This window comes from Catharus ustulatus, chromosome 1 (assembly GCF_009819885.2).
Source record: "Catharus ustulatus isolate bCatUst1 chromosome 1, bCatUst1.pri.v2, whole genome shotgun sequence".
NCBI classification, from domain to species: Eukaryota; Metazoa; Chordata; class Aves; order Passeriformes; family Turdidae; genus Catharus; species Catharus ustulatus.
Genome location: NC_046221.1, coordinates 38117117 through 38142573, shown reverse-complemented (window position 1 = coordinate 38142573; position 25457 = coordinate 38117117). Strand labels below are relative to the sequence as shown.

General features: G+C 37.4%; 1 protein-coding gene across 2 annotated transcripts in view; it reads right to left on the bottom strand.

The window, feature by feature from the left end:
• KCNH8 (potassium voltage-gated channel subfamily H member 8) overlaps positions 1 to 24750 on the bottom strand; it is a 185274-nt gene extending 160524 nt beyond the window's left edge. For both annotated transcript variants that reach the window (XM_033079300.1, XM_033079308.1), the window contains exon 1: positions 24513 to 24750. In XM_033079300.1, coding sequence (XP_032935191.1) covers positions 24513 to 24588 — 76 coding nt within the window. In that variant the 5' untranslated portion in view covers positions 24589 to 24750. The remainder of the gene's footprint in view (positions 1 to 24512) is intronic.
• Between the last annotated feature and the right edge of the window lie 707 nt (positions 24751 to 25457).

Below are 25457 nucleotides of genomic sequence, written 5' to 3'. Positions count from 1 at the left end.
ATTTATGATCATTATTAACAATTATATATTTTAAAGTCTCTTTTCACAGACTTTTCACCTCCTTCTAAAGTTTATTTACCAAATCAGTATATTTGTGACAGATTACCATCTATTAAATATGGGTTTAAAAGTAGATTTATAAAAATATCATCTAATTCAAGTTATATATATTCATAAGTACACACGTTCATTTTCTAAAAAGAAAAATCTATGTATCTACATCTAAATGAAACAAATAATCGTATATCATGGACTAAAAACAATGATAGTATTTTTTTCCTGTTTGAGGAATCTTTTGTTATTTAGGACTCCTTAGCTTTATACCTATTTAAGAAATCTGAGGCAAAAAATTACTATTGTATTATTGATTTATCTCCACTTTGACAGAGTTTCTTAAACTTTATGTAATTGCTTGCATTTATTATGATCTGTCTGCCGTCTATGTAGCTCTCTCAGAAATGCTAAAACATCTTGCTGGGCTGCTGTGTTGACGGCAGGTTGCCTCCAATTTCCACCTGTTATACTGTATTAAAATAGATAAGAGAGTATTAAATACAGCAGCAACACTACTTAGTGTAATTGCTGTGGGGATGTGATTCCATCATTACTGAGAGACACCACAGTGCAGAAGATAACCCTAGGATGTAGCATATGCCAGGAAACGTTCTGACATGTTCTGTAACTGAAACTAAGCCTAACAAAAGCTGAACTACAAACAAGAATGTAAGTTAAGTAACAAGTGCCCCCTGAACCAGGTTTTCATAAATTTGAGGTAACACCACTTGCTGGTTGAATTTTGTGGTTGGTTCTATCCCAGAGACTGTGACTAAAAAGGGAAAAAATTGTTCAAAATATTGTGAAAGCATTTAAGACATCTACAGTTCTTGAAATTTTTTCACAAAACCCCCAAAATTCTTTTTTGTTTGTTTGTTCGTTTAGTTTTTAAACTCCATTAGGCTCCCTAAATTTAAAAAATCAGTTCTTTTTTTTCTACATTCCTAGTGTTTCATAAATTCCTTTATGCAAAATGAAGTTATGAAATGTACATATATACTTATACATACACAATAAATATCTATTCATCAAATTGTGATCATGGTCAAAGCTATACAAACCCTGACTGAGAAACACCCAAGGTTATTGAGTTAAATAATATATGGAAAGAAAAGTTAAGAAAAAGAAAAATCAGGCAACTATATTAGGAAGACCATCTATTTTGTAGGGTAAAAAATAGAGATTTAATGGCCACAAAAGTGATATCTGTCATTGTCTTCATGAAATAAAGGGATTACCTATATTATGAAGGTCCACATTTCAAAAAACAAATGTAAAAAAGCTGAGTAGACATAATCTAGAAAACCAAAAGCTTCAGTCACAATCAGAAGAAAAAAACCCCATCAGTTAATGTAATGTTCGTCTTTGTCCACACAAACAGAAATTAAAGAAAAAAATATATCAAGAGAAAAGAAAAATCAAATAAACTAGATTTGGACATACATTTCCTCTCAAATTTTTGCTTCAGTCCTTTCTAAATCAGGGTTTTGGTAAGTAATTTAAGCAAAAGAATGTGATTTATCGTCCCAAAGATGTCCTCTTTCCCTTGGGATCTGATATATATACAGAAACCTATCCTTAATCTCCCTAAGGTAGAAGACTGGAAGATACTTGGTGTGATGATAAAGCATAAAGAACAAGAAGAAAAACAACTTTGTAAGAGGAGTCGGTGTGATAACAAGGCCACTTATCAAAGGAACCAAATCACTGAGCACTATTTAAAACCAGACACTGGGACACCAAGGTAAAGGATTTGTCCTCTGACAAAATAATCAGAGCCCCACTTTTTTCTCTAAAAATGCAGGATTTCACTGTGCTTTTCAGTGCAATCAATCCTAGCTGAGTCTTTCCCCCCCCATCCTCATTTTGCACGCACAGCACTGTCTGGTAGAGAAAGACTGTTATTTTCAAGAGGCACATGTACATCTGGATATTTTTTGCTGCAACTTTTGGAAACAATTAGAAGGGTAATTTCACTTTTTGCTGGCTCTTGTTACTCCTTCCAGCATTTAAAAACTATTAATAAACAGAAAATCTTTGCTGTGTTTTTTTCTGCACTATAGTTAATCTAAATGGATAATCTGACTGTACAGAAAAGTAGAAGGTGCCTAGTGCTGCTTCACTTTTCAAAAGCACATCTGACCTGTCACTTCTAAATCACACATGAAAGACAAATGATCCTATAGTGATAAACAGTTGAAGTATTTGAAGCCATGCATGTCATTAAAGTATGTAAAGATCATAGCTTTCCTCAGTATTATACCAGAAGTTAGACATGGCATCATTTGCTGGTAACTGTAATTGATTAAATAAAAGATTAATACATGCCTATTTAACGACATGCATAATGCAAGATATTTAAACGCTTATTGTTCTCTACTGAAATCAGTTATCTCCATGTCATTTAAAACAACTGAAAGACTCTGAGACATGTGATATGTGATATTGTGACATGTAATGTGTGATATTTAGGAAAATTTAACTTACAACTCTATTTATAATAAATTGCTCACATATTTTTGCGTCTGCCTCTAGTTTTAAATTGTGTCTTTTTTCAAAGCAAAAATGCAAATATGAAGATAAGCTATCAAAATTATCAAGGAGTTTTCAGGGAGAAAGTGTTACACCCTACAAAATTTCAGAAGTGAGGGAAACATATCATCGCTGGAAGAGAAAACGGGGAAAGGGATAGTTTTCATGAAGAAATTCTACATATATGAAATATGCTTAAGAAATGAAAGTAATTAATTACAAAGAAGTACTCAGTATTCAAATTTACACAAAAGAGAAAATTAAGTTCTGTAATAAATCAATAACAGTAGGAAAAAAAGTTGCATTTTTGCCCAATATTTGAGCACAATCTTTTAGGTGATACTTTTGCATTTTGATATGCTTATCATCTGATGATAATACACCCAAAAAAATTTTAATAGACTATTGCACAGAGCAACGTTACTTAATGTAATGATTTTTGGAAGTGGGGTATATGTCAACTTTTTTCCTTAGTTGATTTACTAATAGTGTAGTAATATTCTCACCTAGCACTGCAATAGATTAAAAGAAAATTGTAGTCTGTATTTAAAACTAACAGTGTCTGCAAATACTCTTTTTTTTTCTGTGTATTAACCATTCACTTTGTCTCCTCACTACATTAGTGTGTAGCTGTTACAATCTAGGAATCAATTTTACAAATTTTTGTTGTATATATTTATCAATATTTCAAAAGGTTGCCTTAGAAGTTATGCTTGCTCATTCTTGTCACAGCCATACATTATTTATGAAATGTCTGTATAATGATAGATTATTTATACTCTGATATTTATGGTACATCCGAATCTGAAAGTCTGTATGAAATTGTTCAAGAAACAGCACAAACTGTAGCACATAACATGAAAACCTATTATTAAAAATGGATGGAAAACAAGACTTATAATATGGTTTAAAAAGAAAAAGGTATTTTCTCCTGTTGTCTTGCAAATAAAAATCTGCTTTAAGGTTCTCCATTCATCATTTATTATATATATTTTTTTGATTGCACATAGACATAGGAATTTTTTAAATATTTCAGTTGGAACAGTGAACTATTACTGAGCTATAGTGTCCTGTAGATACTTTTCCTTCCTCCAAGGATTTAAAGGTTAAGATTTAAATAAATGTGAACTTCTAAAATTTATCCCCATGAAATAATTATTTACTTTACAATTCAGAAGATATTTTTCTTGCTAAGATTACGTAAGACCTTGGCTTTACATGTTCCAAAAACTACTTAAATCTTAAAGAATATATTAAGACAAAGTGCCACCTCTCCTGTGATTTATACACCAACAGTTGAAGAGTGGGCCTGGACAAACCCATACAGCACAAAAAAAGGAGAAGAGACTAAGCCCTGGCCCGTGACAAGTCATGAGTCAGTAGGGTTGAGTACACTTCTTTATCAGCCAGTAAACAATTAAGTTCTTCCTTAACTAGAGTAGTGTGGATATGACAGCTGAACAACAGCTGGAATGACAGCCAGCTGTGCAACTGGAAAGGATGAGGGCCATAGAGGAGGGCATTTGTGATCATGCTCTTCACTCCCCATATACACCTGGTCCCTATGGAAAAGCAAAAAAGGCATTATAAGAATGTAACAGTAGATTGAATAATACAAAACAGATATTAAAAAAAAAAACCAAAAGACAAAACAAAATAACCCCCAAAAAAACGCAAACCCCTCCCCCTCCCAAACCTAAAACAAACCAAACAAGAGACTTTCAGAAGTTAAGGAAAGGAAGAAAATGGAAATTCCAGGAACAAGCATTCTAATAGGTCCATGGTAGTAGGATTCAAGTACAATGAGTCTCTAAAAGAGTAGCATATATGCATTTTTGGCTTAAGACTCAACAGTCTTTAGCAAATAGAAGTTCTGGTCTTGCAGCTATTAATTTCCTTTATCTGTCCCATCTATCTGTCACTCTGACTCCTAGAAAGTGGGTGTGGAGCATTCACACACAGAAAGGAAAAAAATGTAAGTACTGAAGCTTTAAAAGTACAATGAAGTACCTAAAAGAAAAAAAAAAAAAAAGAAAAAAGGAAAAAAAGAAAAAAAGAAAAAAAGATAAAAAGAAAAAAAGAAAAAAAGAAAAAAAGAAAAAAAAAAGAAGGATTCTTTATAATTTATCTTCATGTTTTCAAAAAATTTACACTGAATTTAGAAAAAATTATAACTCCAGTTGAAAAAAATGTACAATGAAACAAAAAGAAGGGTATTTGAGGCACAAAATGATAAGGAGTAATAGCAACATTATATATTAGCTTTGTTAAGAATGTGGAAATAAACCCTTTTCTACAACATGCTTCTCTTTTAATTAATTTGGTAATGATATGTGGAGAACATGAAACTACACAGATATCAGAAATCTTCTCAAACCAAAACTGGCATCATAACTGAGAAACACAAAGTTTCAGTTAAGCTGGAGTTAAATGAACAATATTACAGCATCAGTATTGCTCTGTGTGTGTGTCACGGTCCGCGCAACCTGAGTGGGGGTCGTGATTGTTCGTTTGACCGCGGGGTGCAAAGGACAACAGCAAGAGACTAAGGTTTTGTTCAGCAACAAGCAGCAAAGCAATTTATTGAGGGCCAACAATTCAGTTTGGGGTAATGGTGAGAAGGAGAGAGATAAAAAGATGACGAAGTATGGAGGGGGAGAGAGACAGAGAGAGACAGAGACAGAGAAAGAGACAGAGGGACAGAGACAGAGAGACAGAGAGACAGAGGGACAAGACAGAGGGACAGAGAAAGAGAGAGAATAGGGGGAATAGCTACCAACAGATGGGACGTCCTCGGATCATCCGGTGACATCTTCCATCCGCGGGGAGAAAGAAGTCTCCAAGGGTCTCTTCTGAGGGTGATAATTTTATAGTCTATTTCAAGTCGAGGGGTCGCTGGCCAAAAGGTGGGGAGATTTATGGACCATTGTGAGTGATGTCTGCTGTTCAGCTGCAGAAAGTACAGTTCAGCCTGCACCTGCTAGGGCACAATGCACCATAACGATACAGCACACAACCAAACCCAGTCCATTAGAACACCCGCCTTGGCGAGGCTCAGCAGTTCCTGCCCAGAGCGAGTGGTGGGGGTCTCAAGGCCTCAGTCCCTGACGATGATTGTGAGGCAGAATCAGGCAATCTTCAGACCGACTCTTACAGGGTGACAAATCACAGCAGCAGCTGGAACTTAGCACAGCCTTACTGCTCTTCCAAACAGGGGAATGGAATGGACGGAATTGGCCACTCACCCCAAAGGAGGTTTAGGTTGGCCCAGAGTAAATATAATTTTCTCTTTTAAGTTTAATTGAGATTTTTTTTTTTTGAAAAAACATTTATTCAGATTAGAAATCAAAAGATAAAAAATAACACTGTCAAAGGATTTGGGAAATCAATATTTTCTTAGTAATTAAGGAATGATAGCCAATAGTTGCAGGTCATTGCACATCTTGAAGATGTTTTAAATCATTAAATATTCTCCAGAGCTCCCTCACAAGTTAGATGTACATGATGTCTCATTTCAAGGACAGAAGAAAATTGATTTAGGGAGTTTTGTTATTTATTCAGCCTTGTAACTGCCTCAAGAGCCATTAACTTAGATCAGCCAAAAAGCCATCTTTCTACTCAACCCTAGAACTATCAGATATCTTAATTTCCCCTCAGATTTGCCCTTATACCACATCATTCTTACTACCTGGAAAGAATTAAATTTCCTATGATTTTGTGCAATGCATAACCAGGGACTTACTTCTGAAGGAGCAAGATAGAAAGTATGACCAGGGGGCACCCAGAAATAGGTGACAGAGCCTTTACTGAGGGACAGACCACCAATGCAACCTGTGGATTATCACCTTCAGAAAGCTGCAGTCTCCTGTGCATATTCCTGTGTTCTCACTCCATCTGGCATGTTGCTAGAGGACATCATGCACAGTGTCAGCAATGTTTCCTGCCATTCCAGACCAGGAAAGAGCCAGGTTTCCATGCTCATTCTACCTCACAGATTGCCTGGAGCTAGCAGGTCACTTTGGTTGGTGCAATGCATCCAGCAAACGTGAAACTCGCCTGAGATAACACACAGAGATCACACAAACAGGTTTTATCTGTATTATATTTTATCTAAATTAAAGGCCATATAGGAGATCTGATCTTAGAATCATAGAATCATTAGGGTTTTAAAAGGCCTTGAAGTTCCAACCCTGCTGTTATGAGCTATTCAGACCACACATAATTTTTAATGCACACTCATTAACAAGAGGCAGTGAGTATATTAGTTTGAATTAAAGTAATAATAATGTTACAAAGCACAGACATCAAATGCTTCTATGAAACTACTGCCTCTGTATTTTCCCATTATGCAATGAAACACCTTGCACAGCTGCAAGCAGTTTCAAGAGAGATGAGGATAACATTCCCATGGAAAATATTCTATATGCGAAAGATTAGGTCTGTGGAGTGACATTTTCAGCCTCTTTCCTTTTTGCAGTCTGGGCTTGAAAGTCCCTGAGAAACAGTGAAGGAGGGCACAGTGGCAAACAGCCAGTGTTTCCAGCCTGAGAGGGCTTACTCTGGGGCTTGCTCTGGAAAGGCTTCTGCTTTGATGGGTGCACACAGATTCTTCTGTTTACTGGGAAAGAGGTTTTATTCCTGATTATTACTATGTGAAGCATTGTTAGAGGACTACTCTGTTCCACAGTAATCTTCCAAAGACCTACAGGATTATGAGCTAACATGAGGTAAGTTGCAAACCAACAACCTCCTGACCCACCTGTTTCCTTGTAACCTAGATTGAACAGCTTTTCATGTTCATATGTTTCTACACCTACTTATTTACCTCTACATTGACAGCCAAGAGTAATACAGGGGGTTTAATTTGAAATTTAGCTTCATTAAAAACAGAATTCAGAACCTAGAGTAAAATCAGAGCAACCCTGTGAAGTATCATTCCCAGTTTTAATTTGGCACACAGCTTTCTATACATTATTCTGCACATGTAGCTTACTATTCATGATAAATAGGGCCAGTGAACTTAAGTTCAATACTAACTTGGTTTGCCAGAAAGAATTTTATCTCTGAACTGGTTTTGAATTCACTGCAGCAATTAAAAGTTGCTGTAATATATATATATATATATAAATATTTTAAAAATTAATATATTTAAAATAATCAATGTTTGAACTTCATAACTGTGATCGGTATGGCCATTTAAACACAGGGGAAAAAAAGAGGGGAAAAAAAGACCACCAGTGGTGCCTTTTGTCTCGTCAAATTTCAGGCATTTATTCTTTACTTCTGTACTCTAATCAATGGAGTACAGAAAGGAGAGAAGGACACTTTTCAGATGGTGAAAACACCATCTGGACCCGCCTGTCCCTTTCCTGTGTCTGGCAATCCATTTAGTAAGTGTGTTCCTAATAAAGACACTGAAACATTTGGTTCTGCAGAAGTTTCAAATTTTAGTTTGACTTAATTCCTGTCTTATCTGGAGTCTATATTTCCTAGAATGAAGTCACTTATAAAAAATAATCCACTGCAAGTTATATATAATATGCTGACTCATCAGACATGGATGACTATGTATAAAATAACTTTGTGTCTGTATTTTGAGGTCTTTCAGGGGGGCTTGTTCCTTATTACCTTGTTTCTACACGTTGAAGTATGAATGCCAGCCAAAGCAACAAAACTCCCCTGTTTTTCATTGTTAACAATAAAGCTCTGGCATTTTACAATCATTGATTCTGAAGCAATATTTAAAATCATTTTTTCTGTCTATTTTTTTGTTATAAATATGTAACTTCATAACTCCTCCTAGGAGTGGATAAAGCTATTTTTAGTTTTAAATCCTTAATGGCATAAAATGTTATAAATCAATGGTTCAGTTTATATGGAAACTACTTTGATATAATTTTTACCGTTGCATAGAATGACAGAGAATGTAGTAAGTACATGATGTTCAGACACTGTGTGTCAGATAACGTTGTTATTTTAGGAAGAAATTGTTTTCATGGGGAAAACCACAAAAGACTGCATGAAAGATTAGGAATATCTTGCAATGTGTGATTCATTGGTAATTACATTTGTGATTATTTCAGTATTTTAAAAACCCAAACAAACAGCAACTAGACTTTGATTCTAATAACAAAACCAGCTAAGTTCATACTCCTCAAGTACATTTTTAGACAAAACTGAAACTGTATTCAGCAATATTAAAGATATTAAATAATTGAATATATACTAAAAAATGGTTTAATTATCAGAAAATACCTTATGTGCATATTTAGACTGGTACAGATACCACACATAATTTTAAAATATTCTTCATATTCTTCATTCTTTAACCCAGATGGGTTAAATTTATGGCTATAAATTTGGGTCTTTTCTCAAGTGTCAGAAATATCTCCAGCTGCCGCATTTTGTGTGCTAATATATGATTTAGCTGAAACAGTGTAAAAATGAATGCTGTTAGAAAACTCATTTAAGTGTAATTTATTTCTAAATTGTTTCAAGCAAATAAATTGTTATACTTAGGCAGTAATTCTATTGATGAAATTAGTTCAAGTCCATCTGCATGGAAAAAAATGCAAGACAAAGAACTAAGTTGCTCTGCTTTTGACCACTCCTTCACTTTCTGCATCAATTCTCTTAAGAGGTGTGATTATCAGGGTGTTATGCAAGATCCTTCCATAAAAGCAGAAAAAGGCAACCCTCAAACATAATTGGTTTCACTACTTCCAGATGTGATAGATTTGAGAGGAGTTATTATGAGATTCTTATAAGTTTTATGTAGTTATGAAGAGGTGTTATACAGTCTATTTTAGACCTCTAATTAGAGTGCATCCAAGAAGTACTAAAGTTTAGGAAGGCAAGATTCCCTCTGTAGACCAAAGAAAGAAAAGCACCTGCCTGTACTCCATTCTGCAAATAACTTGAACCAGTTAAGGAAAGAAAAATAGTGCCACATTCACCATACCTTTCAGAGGTATTCAGTGCTAAAAACCCCTCCTGTCTAAAATAGCAAGAAGGACAAATAGCAAATATGACTATCTGCTGAGCATTTAAACTGATTTATTTTCTCCCTCACAGCAATAGACTCAGAATTAATGTATCACATTTATTTTAGGTTACTGAAACCCAAAAAGCCTTAAATTGGAAAGCTTCAATACAGAATCAGTTAGGTGTCTATTTCAGAGTGTTTTAAAGAGTGATATTTGAACTGCTATGGATTGCCTATGTTTGCTGAATCTCAAAAAACTTTTAATGCACTGCTGCTTTTTGTGATAAAGCAAACAGGACTCAAGCGACTATGTTTCATGTACACCTCAGATTCCTCTCCCTCTCTCTTCAACACTAAATCCCCTGCCTATTTTCAGCAATATTTATCAGAGGAGAAGAGTTCCAATAAGCTTTAAAAAACAACCAGGAGAGAAATTACTTGTGCCCCATTTTCACAAAATTTCGGTGTCAGCTTGGCAGTATTGGATTACAGAATATTCATGTAGCATCTCAACTGCAAGGCTAAACAAGGATTCTTTGGCACACAGAATCATTTTTTACCCCTTTCATATATTTGCAAGAGATGAAGAGATTTTTTTATCTGATGCTTCAGCAAATATTGAATGTTAGAATTTCAGTACTTTGTAAAATTAAGAAATAAAAATTATTAATTAAAAACAAAGAGAAAAGGATTCTCCAAAGAAATTTGCTTGATGTCCATTTGAATTGGTACCATGTTCATTGCATATTAAAGGTCACCAATCCAGGGCTAGGATCTAAAGGTTTCATCACTGATTTTATATTTCAGTTATACAGAATTTGGTCTTGTGCTATTGTTCTCACAAAACAGTATGGAACCTATTTATTATTTATGGAAATAAAAACCCAGTACTTTCACAGTTAGCCTGGTGAATGAGGAAGCTACTGAATGTCCCTACACTTCAAGGACAGCTCACTCATACTTGAAAAAAGAAATTTTCCGACTGATCTGAGCTAGGACAAGAACTGTCTTGGGAGAAAGTCAGGTTGGGTCACTGGTATCCAGCTGGAATTGAAGGAATTGGAAAAGATACTACATTAAGGAAACACATAAGTGCATTTGGTTGAAGTACCTAGATGTTCTGGTCTGGATGATTTAGTAAGCAGGAAAACACACCATGACACCTCAGAGTATTCATAGTAGTTCTATTTTTACTCTCAGTAGATTGGAAACAAATTCAGCTGTCCCTCAGAAAATGCAGTTAATACCAGTAAAAGCCACTCCATTTTTGATGCTTCCCAAAGTGTGGTAGAACACAATATTGCAGTCCTGGAGTTCTAAAATAAAAATATATTAATAGGATAAAATACATAAATTTATAATTGCCACATTTTCACCAGGGTAAGCTTATTTGGGTTCCTCTTTTAGTTTTAGGCTTTTTTTCCCGCTTTTAAACATTTATGGCATTTACTTTCTGATTTTTGTCTGAAAGCTACGTGAAAGCTGTGTCATTAGAACATCTTTTTGGAAAGAAGAGTACATTTTTAGAGGAACATTTTTTTCCTCCTGGACATTTAAAACCACTTTTATATGAAAAGTTTTTGCCTTGCTGACTGAGCATTAATGTTCTGAAAGACATGTATTGCAAGTAAAGATAGAATTGCTCTTTATAGACATACTGTTTCATCATAGTGTAGGTTGTTACAGATCCCCTGTCGTGAAAAATCCTCATAATTTCTTCAAAGCCTGTGATTGAGAACATTACAAGATTAGAAAAAGTGAGATATTTTCTCTTTCTAATGCCAGATGAGTTTCTGTGGCCTAGACTATCTAGTTCCATGTTTGTTGCTTCCTGTTTGTCATCAGTATAGTTTAAGCCAAGTTTAGCATTTCCAGCTACTCTGGTCTTGTCAGGATATAATTTTATAAGAATAATTTTAGAAACACAGGATAAGGATAGAAATATGCTTCTCATGAGAAACAATTCATTCATATAAAGTAACTATGCTGGAAGATTTAAGGGTATGAAACACATTCCTTCCATGGCAAGAACTGGATAGATAAGGTGCAAGGTGGTGAAAATCTTTCTTGTCTCTGTAATTCTCAAAGTAATTTGCATTTCTGAAAATGAGATACAGCTTTTTTTTTTCTTACTTCTCTATTTCTCTTCTGCTGTAGCTATTATGTTCTCTAGCACTATTTTTTTAACAACAGAACTACCTAGATGCTACAAAAGGTCTTGTAAGTATTTTGATCATCACGACATTTCTTGAGTAACAAAATGTAAAAAACTACTGAAAAATATTTCTAAAACTTAAAACCTGAAAAAATTTCAGGATTGATCCAAAATTTTAGATAATTAAAAGCTGAAGATAATTTTTTTGCTTCAGTAATAGCATCACGTTTGATTTTAAGTGCAAGTATAAATTTTTGTAGGAACTACTGAGGATTTAACAAGTGTACAAACATATCCCTTAGTGAGGAGCAGCAGTGCTACCAGAAAGAAATTACAGTAATTTCACGATTACAAGCCACACCATTTTGACTAAAATTTTGGTCCGAACTCAGAAGTGTGGCTTATAATCAGGTGCGGCCAATATATTGATGAGGTTCAGACATTTGCCAACCTGGAAGCGCGAGCCCGCACGGCCCCGAACTGAGCCGGAGCCTGCTCGGCCCTGGCAGGGGAAAAGCGGGGCCAATCTGAGCCCGCACGGCCCTGAGCAAAGCCAGTAAACTCTGTGATCCCGCGATTCTGTTACTAATTGGCAACTTTGTGAAAGTTGTGCAAGCATCCTCGCTGCGAACGAAACTGCGGCTAATAATTGGGTGCGGTTTATATATGGACGAAGACCTAAATGTTGCTGACACCTGGACATGCGGCTTATAGTCAGATGCATCTTATAATCATGAAATTACTGTAAGTTTCTATAGAAAATTTGATTTATTTCTAGGGAGTATTTTACTTTCTTGATAATGCACAGAACAGCTCTTAACTCTTGCCTCATAATCCCAGCATACAGTCCTGTGACTGTCAGACAGTGCCTTAATTTAGACCCTTTCCTGTCAGGGGTCCACATTGTTTATGTAGATGCCAACTCTGATACTTGATTTGTTATTCAAGGACTTATTCCAGGACAAGTTTTTATTCAAGGACAAGTTCCCAGAATGAGAAGTACCCATTGGTGCTTCCCTGTAGCAGAACAGCAAGCCCTGCACTTAGGCTGAGCCTGGCTGGACCCCGTACCCAAACTTTTATCACCAGCCCCAGAGATATTATGTGTCATGTGGCCGAAGATGGTGTTTTTGTATGTGCCAAAGAAAACACCGGTTTGTCAAAAAGCAAAGATTCAGTTTTCTGCGCAGTCAAACTATTAGAACACTCACAGTGATATTTTACTGCCACAAACTTTGCTTGCCAAGCCTGAAAACCTATCAGGAAGCACCTGCTTTCAAGAGCAAACTATTCTGTTATTATGTTTAGTTTATTGTGCCATTCACAAACTCTCCCTGGAAGCCATGAATTAGCCATGATAAATGAACACCAAAATATTTAAGTGCTGTGCAAACTGCTACAATACTCTAAGCATTAAAATAGATTAAATAAAATCATTGTTCTCAGCGCAGCAATATCTCAACATTTAATAGCTAGAAAAACAGTCACTATCAAAATAAGAAACACCATTACAAGGATTCTTTCTCATTAACTTCACTTTAGAAAAATATTTCCTTAAATCGTTATGTACATCCTAATTAAATACAAACAATTAATTTTATAGACTTCTGAGTATCAAAAAGGTTAAAAGCCAATGCCTTCATACTATAAATGTATAAAACTTCCTCTTTCATTCTTGCTTGTCTTAGAAAATCATCTCACATAAAACAGAATATGTAAAGGTAGCAGAAGATGTCTCATAACCTTTAATAGAGCCCCTGCAATTATTTTCAGTGACAGTTCATATAAACTGACATATCAACCATATCAGGCTGGAGAAAAACCCAGTAATATTCTCCCAATTAATTCTAACCTCTTAGCTTTACTTGTAATTATTTCACTCAGCTCATTAAGATCCATCTATCATGGTGTGGGTCACAGAGTATTTCTGTGTTGGGCTTTCTGGTTTTGGTCTTCCTTTCAGTGAGGAGACTTAGCCTACACTGAATTCATAAAAGGGAAACTTGTTTTAAAATGAAGAATAAAGCTAAACTGCAAAATAATTACTATGTATTTATTTAGATGACTTCTACTTCCCTGAACTTAGTCTGCTGCTTCCCTGGAAAAGACACTGCTCATGCTCATCACTTGTGAGACTGAGAGTTGAACTATTTACCTGTACTTCACATCTGTCTTATTGATGCCTAGGGTGGATGCCTTTATTTCCACCATTTTCTTTGAGTGATCATACCTGTTCATATAAAGTTATTGCTTCAGTAATTTGATATATTCTAGGTGAGATTCATGCAATCAGATTGTGATTATTTATGTTTTAAAAGCATACCCACAAAAAATCCAGCAGAAATTAGCAACATTACAATTCATTACAATACATTATTCACCACAAAAGACACAAACAGAAGGCCTACATGGTTAAAGTTCATACACAGTTCAAGCAATCATTCCCAGGAGACACACATCAGCAGAAAAATTAATAAATGAACTATTTATCCTATCTGAAGCATGATTTCTTTTGTAATTAAAGAGGGTTATCATCTGCATATATGTTCCTCTGTTTATAGACATATTTGAAATACAAAGTGTTGAAATGTCCAGACAGATAATTGTTTTTCTGAAGATACTGTTGGTGTCAAAAGCAAACACATTTTTGATACATAATTGTCTTATTTAATCAGGGAAATGTGGGGGGATAACTGTAATTCAGATCCAACTGAATGCAGGCAGCAAAGCCTCTGCATTTCTCCAGGAGTTACTGGTCCCACTATCTAATTTGATGATTAGCACTGAGTTGTAATTGGAGCCAAAATCCCAAATCCCTATGTGGATCCTGCTCACATTAGTATGAACACGGTTCAACACCTGCCTGTTTTATTTATATAAGAGTTGTGGCTAATGTGTTCAAATGTCTGCAATAATTTCTACCTGTCCATCCTGACTGTGGCTGATCATTGCCTCTGCAGCAGGAATCGATCAGCAGCATGGGGAAGTGTTCAGTTCATTCCAAAGCAATACCTGCTGCTCAGTCAGCACTCCCATCAGTCAATCCATCTCTGCTTCTTCACAGCTGCTCTCTCCTTTTTCCTGTCTTGGCCAAAGATCACTTGTACACTTTACCAACCAGGACTACACCTTGCCTCTAGAAATCAATCACCACTCCAGTTTATTCTGTAAGTAAACTTTAAAAAAAAAATCAATTTTGTGTTTAAGGTTGCTTATAATCTGAGGTTTTTAAAGGTTCCTAATACATCTTAAAGGATAAGAGACTGCTTTTTCAAAATTCAAACATCACTTATGGCTACTATATACAGGTACAAAAACAAGTTAAATAATAATTAACTGCAATTTCTAATGAATTTGAAGAAAATAAAAAAAAAAATCACTGATTCAGAGGGGGAAATGGCAAGCTTTTACACAGAATTGAAAATAACTGGATGCAAACCTCCGCCCTATCAGAAGAAAATCTGGAAATATGCTTTAACCATCACAAGCTTTGTCATACCTGTAAGTGTGTAAAGGATGAATCCTGTTTGTTGTCTCACACTGCACTGCCTGTGAGTGATACACTGCATGACTGATGTGGATAGCCAAGCCTCCCACCCCTTTCCTTAGGGAAAGTGCTCAGTGTAGTACAATGGAAGGGCATCACCTGCCCAATTCCAGGCAGGAAGTTGTTGGCAGAATAACCATGGACCATGCCCTGCTCTAACCACCCTCAGGTACATGTTCTGCAAGGTAGTATCGGCAGACTCACTCTCCTGGTGAACTCTAAGCATCTCATATACCTCATATACCTTTTTTAAAAAAAAAACAAAAACAAGCAAACCAACAGCTTTGGGTAAATATTCCTGTAAAAATACAAAGAGGTCGTAAAGACAGTTAGGATTTTTAATGCATCCTGAGGTTTCTGTTTCCAATGCAGAAGCAACTCTTGAGCATGACTAAGGAGATAACTTAGCCATAGTTCAGCTTCAAAGAGGCCCATTAAAACCATGTTTTAAAAATCCCAATCACTAATTTACAGTAAGACTTGAAAGTCCCCCAAAATATAGTGCATAAACACACTATTCTCTCACCTTTTTCCTCTCATGCTGTCACCCAATTATTACAGCACTGGAGCAGACACAACTTAAAGCTATATATAGTCCCCTGTAAATCAGTGATCCTGTTAATTTACCTTAATCTTGGCAAATGTGTGGCTCAAGACCTTTCATTAATATTTATTACCTATTCTTTTCTACATTGAACATTTAATTATTTAAATCCCTAACATATAATTCTGTAACTACAGGTTTTATGAGGTGCATTCTTCCCACTGTTCTGGATGTGAAAAAAAGAAAATGTTAAGTTCAAATTCCAAACCTCAAAATCTTTCAACACAAAAAAGAATCAATCCAGATTAATAAATGCAATGAATGCCTTATCATCTCACAAACGTTATCTGTATGTTAAAAAGAAATATGTGAATAAAATATAGTGTATTTTGATTTCAATAATTAAACACACAAACAAAAAATAGAAAACTTGTCACTGATACACTGCAATTATTATTGACTTCTGAAGGTTTTTTTACTCTCCAAAGAGTCCTTTTGATCTTGCCCAAAGAAGGTTTTTATTTTCTGCAAAAATATTTTCCTATAAAACGGTATAATTTCTCTATTGTTTTTCATATTACTCTGAATTCCTAACTAAAATGTGAGAAAAGGCAGAACTTATGCAAAAACACACTCATCACTTGTCCAGGAGTTATCTGACATTTAGGGGGAAAAAAAATATCAAACTATTTGTCTGAGGACAATTGTCTCATTCTAAACATCAAATAAATGACGAAAGGACCAGCTCAGAGTTCTCTTTCATACCTTTGGAATAAGATGCCTAATCACATATCATAACTAGCTATTGAGTAGATGGAAGGCAAAAAGAAAAATCCACCAAAAACAAACTGTAACACTGAATTTCAGGTCTATTCTGCTTAGATGAATTCTTCTGTATTTCTATAGTTTTAAAAAAGAGAAAAAAAAGCAAAACAATCCTGCATTCCTAGTCATCAGAAGTAAGGCCTGAGGAGAAAGTGATTTGAGTGCTGGCACACTGGAAACGGTTTTCTCTTCAAAAGATCAACAGGGAAGACAACATATTTCTCCATAGCACAATTGTCTTCAGCTGTCCTTGAAATGATTGACAGCCAGCATTGAGCTTTAGGGATGCTCAGACAATATTTAATGTCAAGTTCAGTATTGAATGCGCTAGTATTTTAAGAACAACACCTGTTCCAAAGTCTTTGAATACTACTATCCGTCCCAAAAAACAGAAGGAGCCAGAAGCTCTTGGCAAGATAAAGTCCAAAAAGATTTTTTTTAAACTGTTAAGGAAGTCTCTCTCCTCTCTGAGATTTGACAATGTTTTGTTCGTTTCTTGATCTCATTGTGCTTCCCCTTCCCCCCATCCCCTTCCCTTGCCACCCTTTATTTTTTCCTTATTCCTTATTTATTTATTTTTAGATTGAGTGGACAAGAAACAACATTACCCTGTGAGCAGATTGCTCCTTACCTGCTTTTCTCTTTCAGTCACTTTAATGCAAGGTAAGATGAGCTTGCTTGTGATAATGCAAAATTGCTGTAGCAACTGCCTATGTTAACCTTTTCCAGGCCAGAGCATATGTAATATATGTACCTCGTTTTTCTTTCAAAAATGCATTTTCTCAGAATAGTACTAGGAGCAATGAATGCTCTGTAAACCTATATCTTGCCATTTAAAGTTTTTTTTAATATATTCATGTACGTCTATTTACTTGCACTTCGACATGTGCTCGAGGTAGTGTTTTTGTTGTATTTCTATTCTTTATTGCACTGAAAAATATTTTGAGCATCTTTCCTTTACATCCAAAAACACTGGGGATGCGTATGAAATTGCTACCTGCACAAATAAAATAAGAACAGATAAAATAGATGTTGAATGTACAAAAGTAGTGATAACAACAAGAGAAATCTGTTTTCAGGATAAACCTATTTACTCATTGAAATGTGTAAACAGAGAAAAAAGTAGTATATATTTGGGGAAGGAAAAAAGGGGACATTTACAGAAACTCTCTAGTGGGAATCCAGATAATCATCTAAGGTTTAGAAACACTAAAAAAATTGTTCCACTCACACAAAATACACTTTTATTCAAATACATGTACTTCAAATATATAGATTTTTTTTGATCACTGCACTGTGTATCAGGTTTCTACCCAAAAACAGTACAGAATATAATATTCTTTTGTTATTCAGGAAAAGAAAATCCCTTATTTAATGACTGTTTTCACTCTTAAATATCAAATACTTGTCTTGAATTCAAATACACGGTTTATTTCTGAAATAATGATGTGTGCTATTAGTCCAACTTTATATTTATAATACTAATCTAAGATTAGTGTGATTACTGTATTATATAGCCTCTGAATGGAAGAACTACATTATTATCATCCTGTCTTATTCCTGTCTAACAAAAAATAAGAACATCACCCAAGAATTTAAATACATCAGTATTTTCTATAGCAATAGCGGGGACTCTAAATAAAACATACAGTAATGGTCCATTTTTCATGATTTTGAAGAGATTGGACATTAAAAATAATGCCTGAACATATTTTTGTTTCCTTGAATCAGATCCTTAGGATCAGAACTTAAAAATTAAGAAACATGGTCTTAAGAAACCCTTCCAATTCCATCTTTCAGGTCCAATTGCAGCTCAAGTTAGAATCAGAAGTTACTGTAGCTGCTGAAAGCAAAGATAACCAGATAAACTGACCTTAAATTATGAAGTTCCATGGCTCCAAAACTCATACCAAAAGAGGAGGAAGAGATTTTCCAGGTACCTGCCTAATCTATCCATTTGGTTACTTCCAGCAAAGAGCAACAACACAACACAGGTTGTGTTGTGTTGTTGCTCTTTGCTGGAAATAATCATTGCACAACACAACATCCAACCCCTGGTTTATATTAAAAATCTTATTTGCATTTTTCAGTAATGGAGCTACAGCAAGGTGCAGTGCTGGTCACGTCTTACAGAGAAAAGGAGAGAGAGGCAAGGTCTGCTTTTATGGGTCTCTGAGCTGAGAACATGCAATATATTCTTTCCAGTCTTGACTATATGTTTTTCCAGTGACAAATTATTAATTCACAACACCACATTATTTAGTTGTTCAAGGATATGAGGAAAAGCACTAAACAATTCTGTATTAATACAGAAGCAGCAACAGAAATATCTTTGAAAATTTCCCTCCGGCCACCTCACTTCATCAACTCTACAACAAAGAGCTAGACCAGCTTCCCTCTCTTATTCCTTCAGAGGGACAGTTTGACACACCACCAGATTTTCCACTGTCACTGCTTTGAAGTCTCTTTGACTTTGATCAATGCTTATCACAGTTTGAGTCACCCTTCCTTGCTCACAGGATTTTAGAGAATCGCAGAATCAACTCAGTTGGAAAAGACCCCTGAGATCATCAGGTTCAACCTATGACCGAACACCACCACGTTTACATCAAGTGCCATGTCCAGTCTTTCTCTACATACATCCAGAGACAGTGAAGAATTTCTTTCTAATGTCCTACCTAAATCTCCCCTAGGATGGCTTGAGACTGTGTCCTCTCATCCTATCGCTGGTTGCCAATCCCCACCTGGCTGCAGCTTCCTCTCAGGCAGCTGTAGAGGGTGATAAGGTCTTCCCTGAGCTTCATTTTCTCCAGGCTAAACAACCCCAGCTCCCTCAGCTGCTCCTCATATGACATTCTCTCAAGACCCTTCACCAGCTTAATTGTCCTGCTCTGCACCCACTCCAGCACCTTAAAGTCCTTCCTGAATCGAGTGCCCCAGAAATGGACACTGTGCTCAAGGTGCAGCCTCACCAGTGCCATGCATGGGGCTATGACCATGGCCCTGGTCCTACTGTCCCCATGATTCTTGATCCAGGCAATGATGCCAGTGGCCTTCTTGGCCCACCTGGGCACACACTGGCTTATGGTCAGGCAGCTGACACCCAGCACCCCAAGGTACTTTTCTGCTGGGCAGCTTTCCAACTACTCTGCTCCCAGTCTGTAAACAGAGCATATTTTGTCTTTGTGAGGTGGACCATTCTGCTCCTGGAGTCTGATCAAAAGCTTCCTTCCTCTGGAAGCTCAGTTGTTGCTTCCTTACATCTGACACTGCTGCAATTCCTTGAGCCTGTTTGAGGGAGAACCCCTGGGTAGCCAAGCACTTTTCTGCTTTTTAAGTTTCTGTGCTACTATTAAGTGGCACGTTGACTGGTGTAGAGAGGATGGATTCATCCTGAATGAGACAGAATTTGACAACAAAGTTGCAGAAAATGTTATTTCATTGGCTCAACCTAGCAGACATCACCAGTTTGTTTGTGAGATGGAAAAGCAAGTGCTGGGGGTAGCTGGGAAAGAGTGGGGGAGGAATCTGACCCTGCAATCTGGAAATATCACTGTATACAAAGGCTTTCAGCTCTGTACCAACTGACAGTGATGCAAAAGAGACAACCAGGTTCTACCCACAGTGCCAGCAGAAGTGTGCTGACATCACATCTGGTGTGCTTAAATCTGTATGTTCTCATCAGGTACCTTTCAATCACACCTTAAGGGTAACTAAATCAGAAAACTGATTCCCTTTTATCAGGAAGGAAAAAGAAAAGTTATGAAAATTGCTACTTAGGTGCAAAGATCCTTTTGTTAGTTACTTGTTACTTGAACATGCTTTTAATTTGAAAATATATTTGAATATAGATGTTGTTCAGCAAATAGCGAATTAAATTATCATCATTGACACTGAGCAAGAAGGAATTTACTAAGCTTGATCTTCAGGTTAGACAGACAGTGTAAAATTGTCAATAAGAATGTGAAGTACACACTTAATTTGGAATCTGATCACATGACTGACAGGAGATAATTATAGAACTTCAGCTGTCATTTCATAGTCTAATCATACACAAAATTTTTGTCTTTTTAAAATACAAATTTAGAAGGCTATTTACTGAATCTCTTTGCTCACTTTTCTCCCTGAGAAAGTCTCCCAAATTTTCAGAAACAACCACCTTGGTGTGTATTTAACCTAATTAAATAAATAAATTGTGCATGCAGAATATTTATGCATGTGTATATATATATATACATATATATAAATAAACAATAGAAAATAATTTCCTACCATGCAACTATTTCAGAATGCTTTGCCTAATCTAAATAGGGTTAAGAAGTAACAATATGCAGATTTTCCATTCAAAAGTTGGAAGTGAGATAACTCATTTAATACATTCAGTTTCATAATATTTGATGGTGGGGTTAATTATAGTTTTATATTTGAAATATTTTCTCACTTGAAAATGCTGTTTTGTTTAGAAAATCTAAAAAGCAAAACAAAACTAAACCAACAAAACCCCCTAAACCACAAACGACTCATTTGAAAAAAAAATGCTTATGGGCTTTTTGCATATAGGCAATAAACACATTGTTAACAGAGGGGACAAAAGTCTTTGGATGACTTGGTGCTTACATTTTGGATGGGGGGAGGGGAAGGTTTCATTGTGAGAAACTATTAACTTAAATTAAGATGTCAGGAACACAAAAAGTATTTTTGAGTTGGAAGAAGTGTCAGTACCGCAGCACATGGGCAGAGCCAAGAGCTCTGCCATGGAAATCCAGAGAATCAAACCTTTAATGCTGCTCTTCCACATGTGCAACACAGGTAGTGGAAAATTTTCAGACCTCTGCAATCTCCTGCACAACTAACAGTAACCCCAAAATGAACTTAATTGCTTTCTTTGGCACATATTATTGGTTTTATATGTAAACAATAATCATGTGTAACAAACTGCAAAAAAACCAAAAACAAACTACTGGGAGAATTCTGAGCAGCTGAAGCACCTGCCAAGAATTTGTTATATACATTTTTGAGATATGCAGCAGTACTATTGATAACTGGTAATTAGACATACATAACTTCAATAGTATAAAAAGTTCTGTCAATGAAATTTTGAAAATTCCGTGCAAAGCAAAGCATATTTTCTATTATCTGAATCCCTTCTTGCACTTTTGCCCGGAATTAGAATTATCCCTCTTCTGGATTAAAGATGCATTGGTGGATTAGTCTATCACTGATGACAACATAATATATCCTTCCCAGAGGCTTAAACTGAAAAGAGGTCTGTTAACTACAGACTATATTAAAACAACAGGGGGAAAAAAATAAAAAATAAAATAAAAAAAAAGGACATTGGACATGAGACAGTATTTTAACATTCAAATACATGTGGGAGGTCAAAGTTTGTGAAACATAACCTCAGGTTGAGTGCCATGTATCAGTCTTACTCTTTCCACAGACTGTATCATCTGTAAAACTAGCAAGACATTGGACTGATTCCTGCAAGGATTAACCATGGGTACATGGGTATTACTTTTAGCTTTAGCCACCTGAGCAAGCTCAGGAATATCAGAGACACAGGCAATTTAAATGAAAAATAAATTGGTTTTAATTTTTCTACTTGATATGTATAAACTTGTCAGATATGCATACACATTTTGAAAAATTGTGCTTCTTTATGTGGTTTTTTTTGGTCTTTGTTTTTTTTTTTTTTTGTCAATTACAGAAGTATTAATTATATATTTACATTTAGCATTTTCAATGCGGCAAAGCAGATGAGCTGTTTCAGAACTGAAATACTTTCTATTTCTGAAACTTTGTTTCAGATGACATGAAGTTCATTCATCATTTTAACACTCTAAAGGAAATGTTATATTATTCTGTATGTTAAGAGATATGCCAGCAGTTTTCCATAAAGTAGCATCATCCTGCAAAGTTTTTCTAGGTAAGACCACGTAGTTTGTAAAACATCTTTCCATGTGAACCTGCTGGAATATTTCACATGCCAAAAATCATGCAATGGCAACTTCTAGAATATACCTGTTTAATATTTAAGCCAAATTCTGGAAAACTAACTTAAATATTTCACTGACTATAATAAATAGATAATGTGCTGTACTTTCTGGTGAACTTACACACCTAATTACATTCTTTTTCAATTACATCCCAGGAAAAGGTAGATGAGTTGTTAGCATTAAATTTCAATGTAAGACATGGGGTCTGTTTTTTGTTTAAGAAAAGGTGAGTCCTTCACTTCATGAAGGTCAGTAAAATCATTGGCTTGAAAAGGTAGTTCAATTTGGGTATAGAATCCAGCTGAGAAATAAGCTTTCTACCGCATTTGCCTGTTGGTGTCACTGAGAAGATAGGGATTAGACATTTTTCTAGTGTTTTATTTAATAAGAGACCTGGATGTCGTCACTAATGTTGCCTGCTAAATTGAGTCTTTGAATAACAGTATAGAGTATGTGAAGTGTTTGTGTGTACAGATCACAGGCTGTGTGCTCCATCCTTTGAAAGGAAACCATTGTGAAGGGGGAGGGTCCTGAGCACAAAGAAGGGAAGAACTGCTTTTCTGGCAAATGGCAGTATCAGCAACAAAACTCTGATAAGAGCCTCATGCTTCGATACACAGTCAATAATACCCATACACTTTGTAGAAATAAAGGGCTGGAGGATGGGGGATAGGACTTTGAGTTCTGTTATCAAAGGAATTTAAAGGTACATCTAAGTAGTCTTATGAGAGATTACTTTATAGTGAAGTATCAGTTACACATTACACACAACCCTGGATCATAATTATCTGTGTATCCTCAGAGTAGCAGAGCAGTTATAATGCAGTTCTCTGTTTCTCTGCAATTGATCTCTGTGACTGCCTCATTTTCTTGACATTTTACAACTTACTGATTCAGTAATCACAGTTCAGTTATCTTAATCACACAGTAATTCAACCATAGAGGAAATGCCAATACTCAATCAAGTAGATATCAAACCAATTAGATAGCAATATTTTCAGTCAAGAAACTGCTAACAGTAACTCAGATCTGAGTTTGTTTATTGTCCACTATCTATGTCTAGATTTCTTAAAAGGGAATTAAAGGGAAGGCAGTCCTTTTTGGCCCAAATTCTCTATCTCCCTGCTCTCTTTATTTGCTGTATTATGCGCGAGCCCCGTGAAAGAAGTAACAAAAGTCAAGATACCGGCGGGTCCTTCCTCCGCCAGGGTCGGAGGGGGAGCACGCCAACCGTGCCGGGGAAGGCAGCGCCCGGCCAGGAGGAGCCGGGGAGCACGGGCAGAGGAGCCGGGGCCGGGACCGGCCCGCCGGGACCTGTCCGTGGTCCTGCAGCCGGGACCTGTCCGTGGTCCTGCCGCCCCCGCTGCCAAAGCCACCCTTGGTCCCCGCCTGCCTCCAGCAACGCCCTGCAACACTGCTGTCGCCGCTGAGCTCGATTTACAGACACTCAGCTTTTAGGGACATTTCTTACCCCCTCAAGGCTGGGGGTACTTAGGAAAAAAACAAACCCCAAACCTCCCAGCAGAGCCTACCCAGGTTGTGCCTTTCCCTGGCGGTCTCTGGGCTGCCCGGGGCGCGGGGGAAGCCCCAGCCAAGCACACAACTTTCCTGCAGGGAGCCGGGCGTCAGCCCCTAGGAGCAAAGGGGAGCAAAGACGGAGAGGACCTGGCGCCCTCCTGGCGTGCAAAGCTGTGGAGAAGCCAAGCAGGAGAGCGGGAGAGGCTTCCTCGCTTCCCCCTCCTCACTACCGGCTTCTGCTACTAGGGGAACCCCGAGGGGCGGAGGGGAGGGAAGAGGAAGCTCCCACCGTGTGCGCAGTGCCCCCCGTGCATCCCCTTCTCCAGGAGCCCGGAGCCCCTGCCCGCACTCACGTGTGCCGTCAAACCGGGTGGCGATGGTGTCGAGGAAGGTGTTCTGGGGTGCCAGTAATCCCTTCATAACCGGCATTTTTCCAGCGCGGTGCGAGGTTCCCCATCAAAGTTTGTCTACGAGGGTGGTTCGAGAAGAAAGTGCAGAGGGCGCCCGGGGGAAGGCAGGGAGGGAGGAGGCGGAGGGATAGGGAGGAGAAGGAGGATGGGGATGCCGCCGCGCCGCCTCCGGCGCCAGGAGCCCCCCACCCGCCAGCCCCGGCCCCGCGCAGCGCTCCAGGTGCGGAGCCGCGCCCCCGGCCCGCAGCGCCCGCTCCCCCTCCGAAGGAAAAGGGGAGGGGAGCGCCTGTGGAGAGCCGCCGTGAGGGAGGACGGGCTGGAGGGGAGCAGGGAGCTGGGGAAGAGCCACCTTTATCCACCTGTAGCGGAGCCGGGTGGGGCGGGGCAGCGCAGGGACCGGCTGCCCCCGGGGGCTGCGGAGCATCCTCCGCCCCCGGCCCTCTCAGACACATTCCGGCTCCAGCACCTGAGAGGGGTCTCAGGCATCTCAGCTCACAGGGACCCTGTTTTATGAGTAACAATAGCGCAGGGGCTGTTACTTTGCTGAAAGGAGAGACACCCTTGACGGATAGCAAATGCCTCTGGAGGTGCTCATTGGAGAGTGAGACTGGGACATGGATAATGCTCCACCAGTTGTGTGGCCTCAGGCATTATATGCATGTTGAGGCTAATTCATTTATTTAAGGAATAGGCATTTTTCTGTGACTGCTATAACATTCTTTCAACATTCTTCCCTAAAAAATCCTGATTTTTTTTTTTCTGCCAGCCAGAGAGAGAATTAACACATACCCATCCTAGCCCAGAGGGTCTAATGTGTAAACTTAAATAAATAAGTATGCAAAAATAATAACAAAGAAGTGGCATTCTGCATTCAGATGAGTAACCTGC